Consider the following 10,287-nt stretch of genomic DNA (forward strand, 5'->3'; position numbering starts at 1 on the left):
TACCATCCTCTTTGTGAATGAGTCAAGCTTCTAAAAGTTTTTTTTTTTTTTTTTAATATAAGGAAGGATCTTTAGTTACAAACCATTAAGTTCACACAAGGTATAAGGGATTAATTAATTTTTTACCAATTTATATCTGTTACTTAGGAGTCAATGAAGAAACAAATGCTATTATTATTTATTAACTTTATAGGAGAAAAATACATGTATTTTTCCCTTCTGATGAAATATTATAAGGTATAATTTGTCATCAATTAAGTAAGATGATAAAATATTAGAAAAAAATAATGAAAAAAACGGACTCAAATCTCAAGTATATTTATGCACATTAATAAAATGTTTCTTCCTTAAAATTTTCTGCATAACATTTTATTCAGTCCACAATTAAGAACTAAAATCCCTTCTAGGAAATCATGACTGGGACATTGATATGTTTATGGAGTGTTTCATTTTACAGACTATTAAATGTTTATATTAATTGTTTCTAAAATTAATATACTGAGTTACAGATAAAATATCTGAAACTCTACCAGCATGAACAAGCCATCCAAGAGAGTATGTCTTGCCCTGCTGTTCCAATGCCTTTTTAAAGTCTGGTGACATATGTCCAGTCTTCAAGGTCACTGATTCTTCCTTCAGCCTTATCAAGTCTTTTGTTGAAGCCTGTTGTTGAATTTACCAGCTCAGCTATTGTGTTCTTTACCTCTAGGATTTTAATTTTGAAGTGGTTAACTTTTATTTCTCTGTCAAACATCTCATGCTGTTCATGAATTATTTCCCAAATTTCACTTAATCTTTTATCTGTATGCTCTTGTAATTCCCTGAACTTCTTTAAGAGGATTATTCTGAAGTCTTTGTCAGTCATTTCATAGATCTCCTTTTCTTCTTGGTCTGTTTCTGGAGATGTATGAGTTTCTTTTGGCAGGGTCGTGCTTCTCTGGTTTTTCATAATCCCTGTATCCTTCTGTGGATGAGATGATAGCCTCTTCAGACATTTGCAGGTGTTCTTTGGTGGCGAAAAACTTTTACTAGTTAGTCTAGCCTGGGATTCTGGATGGGCCGGCTGGTTGCAACCCAAACATTTGAAATTATCCAGTCGGGGGCAGAGGGGGAGGGGGAGAGAAAAAGGCATGAAAAGGAATGAAGAATGCTTAAGAAATTTATGGTATAGATTCTAAAGAGCAAATGTACACATCAACAGAATTCAAGATAGAATAAAGAACTGAATAGAAGGCTTATTTAAAGAAGAAACAGCATGAAACTTTCTAAACATGAAGGAAAAATATCAATATGAGGTACAAGAAAGGCAAAGGACATCAGTGACATTTAATGCAACCAAAATTACCACAAGTTTTATTACAGTTGAGCTGTCAAAGATCAAAGACCAAGAGATCCTACAAATAGCAAAAATTAAAGAAGCAAAATGCCAATATTTCTAGCACCAGACTTCTCAGAAAATACACTACAGGAAAGCAAAATAGGATCATATTTTCAAAGTACTGAAGGGAAAAAAATAAACCTGCCAAACAAGACTGCTGTAGCCATAGGAGGTATCATTCACACATAAAGGACAGATAAAGACTTCTCAGACAACTAAAACTGAGAGGACATTGTTAGGCTTCTCTTGTAAGAAATGCTTGAAGGAGTCCTTCAAGCTAAAAGAAAAGGATGTTGATGGGTAATGAGGACATCTGAAAGTATAAATCCCCCTCATCTAAGTAAGTATTGAGTCAAACATAGAATCCTCTAATACTATAATACTGGTATGAAAATCACTTATAATTTATGAAATCAGTTATAACATCACTTACATGATGGTCAAAAGCCAATATAATTAAAAACAATCATAACTTCCTAATCAATATGTAAGATAAAAAAGTTATAAAAATTATATATAACCTCAAAAATTCAATGTAGAAAGGCAATAGAAAAAAATACAGAATTCTTAATGATCAAAGTTAAGATGCTATCAGACTTAAATACCTTGTAATTGTAAGATATTTTGGGAAAGCCTCATAGTAACTACTGAGCAAAAGCCTGCAGTAAATTCATAATGAATGAACATTTACAGATAAAGGGAAAGTGTACCATCACAAAGAAAAAGAGTAAGACAGAAGGAATTCATAGAACCATTCAAAAATAATAAACGAAATGGCAGTTGTATATTCTTATGTGTCCATAATTGCTCTGGCTATAATGGATTAAGTTCTCCAATTAAAACACATAAAGAGGCTGAATAGATTTTTTTTAAAGAAAAAAATCTCAACTAGTTTCTGCATACAAGAAATTCACCTTACCTGCAAAGATATACATAAGTTGAAGATGAAGAGACAGAAAAAGGACATTCCATGCAAATTAAAAAAATAAAATAAGACAAGAGAAGCTGTACTTATATCAGGGAAAATGGGCTTTAATATGAAAACTGTCAAAAGAGATAATTAAGATCATCATATCATAATATGGGAGTAAATTCAGCAACAGGATAACAATTCTAAATAGATACACACCCAAAATCTGAGCCCTGGAAAAATAAAGCAAATGTGGATAGATCTGAAGGAAGGGATGGCCCACAATGGGATTATGGTAAAGACCTTTGACAGCTCACCTTCAGCAATGGCCAGACGAGGCAGACACACAGTTCAAAAAGAAACAGACTAAAGCTATGCTCTAGGCCATACATGCATATATAGGTAACATTCAGCAGCTATAAAATGCACATTCTCAGATATCCCAGGCAAAGAGATAGCTACATTCCTCTGTTTGTTCCAGCACTATTCACAATAGCCAGACCATAGAATCAACCTAAGTTTCCATTAGTGGATGAATGAATACAGAAAAGTGGTCTATATTAGAAACAGAACACTATTCCACCATAACAAAATGAAATCTTATCAGTTACAACAACATAGATAAAACTGAACAACATCATGTTAAGTGAAAATTCACCAAGCCCACAAAGACAAGTACCACATGAGCTCACTCATGTGTGGAATATAAGAATATTGATCTTACCAAAAGAGAGACTAGAATAGCTACCTGTCACTGATGATTAGAAAGAATCAGAGAATAGGGCTATGTGAGTCAAAGGACATATATAATTACAGTTGGATAGAAGTTGTTTTTTTCTTTAATGACAATAACAGGCAAAATAATAGAGATAGGAGAAAAGTGGCTTCCTGGAGCTGTGGGAGGTTTTAGGGGGTATATAGGAAGAGAAGTGAGGAATGACTCTATTTACAGATTTTCTTGTTTTTGATGGTGAAAATATCCTTAAATTGATTGTAAATAATCTAAAACTCTGTAAATATTCCAAAACTAATGGATGGATGGTACACTTTAAATAGGTGAATTTAATTATATACGAATTATATTTGAATAAAGATAGTTTAAAAGTAAGGTTTCGAACAAACAAATGCTAATCCCCTAATTACAAGGTAACTGCATGCTGCCTGGAAGAATTTATGGTAAAGTTGCTCTTCATCTTGCAGAGTCCGTGAGTTTGCTCAGCATGCTGCTCTAAAGTCAGAGTTCAGACAGATCCATAAGATTAAGCTCATGTAATTAAAACCAAAATTGCACAAATTTAAAAAGTCGTGATGATACAAGAAATGTGAGTGACATTCGTGAAGCTAAAGAAAGTTTCAACAAGATTCATGGAAAGTGGGTAAATCAGCTCTCCTGGACAATTACTAGCTGTTTACTTCTGGAGACTTTTGGGATCAAGAATAAGAGTCATTAATTATACAGATAAATCTTCAGGTTTTGGCCCTTTTGAGAGACAGCAAAATTAGAAAGAAAGCAATAAAAAGGAAGAAAGAAACAGGTAAAGTGATGGTCTACTAAGAGAAGATAAAATGGAGAACAATATAAACAGTCATGAAATGAGGAATGAGTAGTACACTATATTAAGCCAACAAAGAAAGAGAGAATTCTTTGGCAATGGGAAATAAAGTCAAATGTGTAGCCAAATTCCTTCAGGAACCGATTTGCACAGTCATTCACAGTACACTACCTAATATCCCATGAATCATAGTTGGTATGCAATAAACTGTAAATTAGTAAAAATTAATTAGAGGAATGCTGAATAGAATCCACAAAGAAGGAATGGATGGAGCAAGCTAGCAATACTTTACAAACAAAAATCTCCAAATTAAAAAAAAAAGAAAAAAACAGAGGGAAATTACCACTAATGGAATGTCACTTAATTCATTAACTTAAAGGACACTTATCAAAAACTAGACAGAATAATTTCCAACAATTATCAAAAGGAGCCAGAAAAATAAGGATTTTCCTGCTTCTTTTCCCAAATTTTGGACATGAGTAACATTTGTTGAGGTCCTAATGAGTGCCTAGTGTTGTGAGCAAGAGGAGCACAAGCTGATCGTTGGGCTCTAAGGACTGTCTATAACTCTATAATCCTTTAAAGTGTGCATAAATAATATATGAGTAGCATCAGCTGATCTTTGGTCCTTTGTTTTTCCTAGGCTTTGGATAAGTCAACTGATTTTTGAGTTTCCTAAATCATTTAGAATTGAACCAAAAGGCCTAGAGTTTTTGCCCACTCCCTCATAACTAAAAAGGAAGTATTTCCATTGAGGATATTGATTTTTCTAGAAAACTACAAAAAAAAATTCTCTGGATAAATATTTAAAATTCTGTAAGTTGTTATTTCTTATACAGAACATGAGTCCTTAAAATAATTAACTTATTAATAACAATAACACCCCACATGGTTTCTGAAATGCCAGTTACACATAAGTAATGTGAACAGTGACTGGCATTCAGGAATTAATGTTAATTGCTGTTGTTGTTACAGAGTCCTACAAATAATCCATCAGTAGCAAGGAGTCACCAAGAGGGCAACCTTGCTCTCCCTGGAATACTGCTCTGCCCTCAGACCTATGCTCACTTAATCAAAGATGGGTAAGAAGTACTTTCAGAAATTCCTTGTCCACCATCTCTCCTGAGACAGTAGTCTTGACTGGGGCAAACGGGCCATCCTCTTCTATGGTCAACCATGCAATCTCATGCCAACTTAACCAAATAACATAGAAATGATGGCTTTGATAATTGTAACCCACTGTTGAAAACTGAATGAATGCTTTCTAGCTCTGTAGACTTCCCCAGATGAAGACCGGATATGAAACAAATGGTAAAATTTAAAACCTGTCAACCAAATGTTGACCTTCCAAAAGACTAGACTGTATCAAAGCACAATATATTTGTTTAATAAATATTTGTATTCCCAATTGTATTGAACTTCTATGTCTGGGCCTTTTTATTACACTTTTACAAAAACCAGAACAATAAAGTCAGAGTTTTAATTTTAGCTTTCAACCAGATACATCTATGACACTAACCAAAAGCATGCATAATAATAATAATTTTCAAAAATCATCACCAAAAGTGTACATGATAATTTTAAAAGTTATTATAATAACTTTTACAATAATAATTTTATTTCTTTGATAAATTTTTAAGGATAATAAAGTAATATATGCAAAAACCTTGTTAAAAATACAAATTAGGGGCTAGGGAGATGGCTCAGTGGCTAAGGTACTTGCCTGTAAAGCCTAACAACCCAGGTTTGATTTCCCAGTACCCATGTAAAGCCATATGCACATACATATGGAGTTTGTTTGCAGAAGCTAGAGGCCCTGGTGCACCTATTCTCTCCCTCTCTCTCCCCCACCTTCTCTCTCTGCTTGCAAGTAAATAAATAATTTTAAAAGGCAAATTATTTTGCCAACTATTATATTTGCTCTTAAAAATGTTAGAATGCTAATGAGTACAACCACACTAGCTAGAAATATGCATGCATACATATGAACAGATACATATATACATGTAATATTATGTGTTATTATATAATATTTTATTATGTTATACTATATGTCATAATTATTTTCCTTCTTTGAATCTATTTTCTCAAATAATTTTAAATTTGCCTAAGAGGAAATTAAAATTACAAAGACTACAATAGATATTTCTAACAGTACGTTCAGATCATGTGAGGGTAAAGTCAAAAAATGATATCTGACTGAAATGTAACAGTAAACTAATAAGCATGAACAACCTTAACTGTCTGCATCATTGTCCCACACTAGGAGACTTTAGAAATACAGTTCAGCTGAGAGAAAGGTATATTTCAAATTCCATCAAGCAAATAGTAATGACAGCTATGTTCTGTGCAGTGGCATTGTAGTTTACTTTGCATGTGCTTAATTTTAAGAAGGCAGAAATAACAGAATTCTTCTATAATAATAAGGAATAAAACAAATCCAAATCACTTATCTACATAGAAAGAGCCTCAAAGTGAAACTTTGAGTACTGAAGCCAAACACCCACATTAGAGTGAAATGGTCATATCTGAAGAGCTCCTATAAATGGGAAACATGGCTGTCAGGGGATCCCTGGCTGGTCTTCTACTCAGTAAGAGCCTCCTGGAGATCTCACCCTGAACAGAATAGTACATCCAGGCAGAGCTGCTTCATTTTCCTCATTCAATATTCATGGAGTAAGGAACACTAAGGAATTTCATTTTACCCCAGGAAACTGAGTGGGTTTCCCTTTTGTTACACTGTAGATGAAAGGTTTCCAAACTTTGATACACGTAAGGATAAAAAGCTTCTAGTGAAAGCATACTTCAAACTTTAGTTTGAAAGAATTTCTATTACATGTTTCTAGGCCACAACTAGATTACAGGCACTCAGATTTCCCAATCAGCCTCTCCAGAGCCCTGTTTTCCTGGGATCTCTGGAGGAAGAAGAAAAACCAGCCTCAGGCATGTGAAGAACCATAATCTAGACGAGCTGGAGACCCTTTTGGGGTTCACCCACAAGTCACCCTCTACTGAGCCCACCCATGGAAGAATGTAGCCATTTCATCTTCACCTTAGTTAGTACTGTGTAACTTCCATTATCCAGAATTCTATGGGATAAATACATTAACAACTATAATGGAAATTGGTTCAGACATCCACTTTATAGTCAACTTTCTCAATAAGTACCACCAAGAAGTTCAAAAAAAGTGGAAGTTTCTAGAAAGTAGGTGACAAAATTTTAAGAAACATAAGTAACTATAAAGCTGCCAGAGAGGAAGTGAAGTGATTTATGGGGACTTTGAAAGATTTTATTTACACTTAGGACTTCCCCTCAAGTTTCAAGTTTCAAGTTGAATGCTTTAGTGTAAGCAGGAAGATAGGTCTGTTTCTTCAATCACAGTTCCCTGTTCAATAAGATCAGCCAGGATTGAAACCTTAATGGGATGTCTGAGATTCTGACTACTCACTTTTTTCCTTCCAGATAGAAGTTAGAAAATAGTTACATGTACCAAATTAGCTACTTATTCTGCAAGAGATATAAAGATCCCAGATCCAGGGAAAGATCTTTAGTTCTAATTGTGGCCTAGAAACATGTCATAGAAGTTCTTTCAAAATAAAGATCCACACCTGGTAGTGAGTTTGGGAGTAATTACGTAACTTCCAATTTGAGCCTCTAGCACTTCTGGGCTACCAAATTGGGAGAAGCCCAGAGGAACCCCTAAGGTCTTGGTTACTCTTAGGACAGGAACATCATTTAGCAAGTGGAAAGTAGTTGAGTCAGTTCTCTACATGATGCTGAGTGGCTTTTATTGCTCAACTGAGAACTGATGTGCTCACAGTGATGTCGGTAAGGCTTCTTTGAACAGTGCCACCAGCAGCCCTGTTCCAAGCAGCAGAGCTCTTTTAACCTACGTGTTGTCCTAGAGAGATCAGAGGACATTCATTTCATGGCAACTCTGTTCATGATGATGATGATGATAAAGAAACTAAAGATCATGACCAAACTTTGCGATTGCCTACTAAATGCTGATTACCCATATTATCAAGAAATAAAAAGTAATTAACTATGGAGGATTTGGGGATGCCTTTGCCAGTGATAATTATCTCTTTATCAAATGCTGGGATAAATGGAATGGGATTAAATGATTACCAAAGACCACTTTTTTGGAATTTTTATCATAAAATATTTGACCCAAATTATACATAGAAAAATATGCAAGTATTAAAAATTTAACTTGGGAATTTACTTCTTACTTGTGGATTTATAGCATTATCAGGATAAAGGGAGGGCAGTTTCTCTCTTGCAGGTTTTGAAGATCTTGCATAGTTATTCATACATAACAGCTTTCTGAGATTTGAACAGTAAGTGCAAGTCATAGTACTAAAACTAACACATAGTTTTATAAACAACTCAAAACATAACAAGCTGAGTTAACCATAACAAATGCAAACATTTTTAAACTTAATTGTTATAAAGAATCTTGGTCTACACCATTGACAATAATGATTGGGTAAAACTCATTCCACGAAGGTTATCTGTAATGTAATAACCCTATGTCTAGAAATTTATGCAAAATTGTTCCCTGTTTAGTAGACCATAGTCATTAGTCTCTGGCCATCCTAACCCCTATAATCTGTAAAATCTTTCAAGAGTAACTTTTATATAGGAAAATAACCATGGGTTTTCCTTTTAGTTAATACTTAAAGTTGTTTGTTTAAATTCTCTTTTCAAATATTTCCTTTAAAATAAAGTATATCAGAGTAACTTTTGCTGAAGCTTTCTCTCTGCCACAACTGTATTCTTATAGAATATAGGTACATTAAATAACTTATCCTGAGAAATCATTTTATTTAAAGATTGAGAGTAATACAAAGCAGAATTGCTGTGAAAACTCTGGGTTTGCTACTTTAATAATGATGATTATAAATCTTATTCCTAAAATATTGTCTTTTAAGAAAACTCATTTTACCAATGCTTCCAGGCAACTTTAAACACTTTCCTGAACATTAGATCATTACCAAAGGCCCCAGGGTGTGCATAATATATCTGTATATTAGTGTGAAGGATCTATCATGTTTTAAGAGCTGTTCACTATGAAGCCTGAATCTCAGCTATACTTCCATAGAAAAGCGTTTTTTTTTTTTTCAAGTATTGCCCTAGAGTTATTAGGGGCAAAATTAATGGAAAGATGAATTCTGGACCAAATCTGCACCATTCTTGAGAATTGGAAAAGTCCCCAGTGCTCTTGTTCTCCTTTGTAACTTTCACATTGAATCCAATTCCACTGAATGCTAGCACTCAGCCTTTTCTGGCTTAAATATAAATGATGAAAGATGCTGTCAAAGGGATGATAGAACAGGAAGAAATGAACTTCTAAGTTTTATCAAAATGCTTCAAACACTACACCCTGCCTCCTTTGTATTATTAAGAAATAGAGACATTGTTTTAGTCATCACACATGAGAGCAAAAGACCACTGGCATGTTAGAAATTTAGCAATCTTGTTGGCCAAGAACAATGATCCTGTTTTTAATCAGTGGCTGGGAGACACTGTCTCAGATGGAGAGTGTCTCCTGAAATCTGGAAGAGTCATGAAGAAGAGAGATTCACCCTACCCTGGAGAACCAAGAGGTTTTTGAGATGGTGAGTAAAGAACACAGCTGAGGGCAGGAAAGTACAATGACTTACCTGTAACACTTTGGTCAAATTGTTAAAAAGAGCCTGGCCAGCACTCACTTTGTATTTGACGCCTCTGACTGTACCATTTTTGCTTAAAATGTTCACTCGTCTTGTACCAAAAGCCTTCTCACTGGCAGCCCTCGCTAGTACCAGCATGTTATCCTGATCTTTCACATGCCCATCTCCCTCCAATGATCCGATGTGGCCATTTTGCTGTCCCTCAAAATCACTTAGTCCATCTAGCCCACAGACACTGGCACACTCAGAATCCAGAGAGCCGGCGGCCTGGGGTCCGTCCTCATAGACCTCCTTCAGAACTCGCCCACTGTGAGACGACGCAATCCGAAACCGGACTTTCCGTGGCCTGTCGCTGTCTGGCTTCATGTCCCTTTTTAGCATGGTCACGTCCGCCCACACAACAGTTCACATCATTCCAGTCCACTGTTAGCGTCCGACTTCCTTCCCCTGCCACATAGCTCTGTCAGCTGGATTCCAGCGCCAGTGGCCCTCCTTAGACATGAATGTCCAGAGGACAGCAGCTTCTCAAGAACATGTAGTGTCTCCGCCATGAATAATGAATGCATGTGTGTGCTATGGTTACCGTTAAACTAAAACCTGAAAAATGATCCCAGCCTTTAAATATTAAATGACCACGGAGGACTCTTTAACAGGACATGAGCAAGAAGGTGATGCCATAAGACAGAGAATTAGTATGATGTAAGGAAAAGAAAGACTTGACCTTCAAAGGCAGTGGTTAGGGTTAGAAAAGATATTTGCAGAAACAT

At 35.3% G+C, this 10,287-nt stretch overlaps 1 protein-coding gene across 1 annotated transcript in view; it reads right to left on the reverse strand.

Moving 5' to 3' along the window:
* Positions 1–9,901, reverse strand: part of Grxcr1 (glutaredoxin and cysteine rich domain containing 1) — a 113,972-nt gene extending 104,071 nt beyond the window's left edge. The window contains exon 1 of the mRNA XM_004658674.2: positions 9,512–9,901. Within this exon, the coding sequence (XP_004658731.2) occupies positions 9,512–9,901 (390 nt within the window). The remainder of the gene's footprint in view (positions 1–9,511) is intronic.
* Between the last annotated feature and the right edge of the window lie 386 nt (positions 9,902–10,287).

The sequence above is a fragment of the Jaculus jaculus genome, chromosome 11 (genome assembly GCF_020740685.1).
Source record: "Jaculus jaculus isolate mJacJac1 chromosome 11, mJacJac1.mat.Y.cur, whole genome shotgun sequence".
Lineage (NCBI taxonomy): Eukaryota > Metazoa > Chordata > Mammalia > Rodentia > Dipodidae > Jaculus > Jaculus jaculus.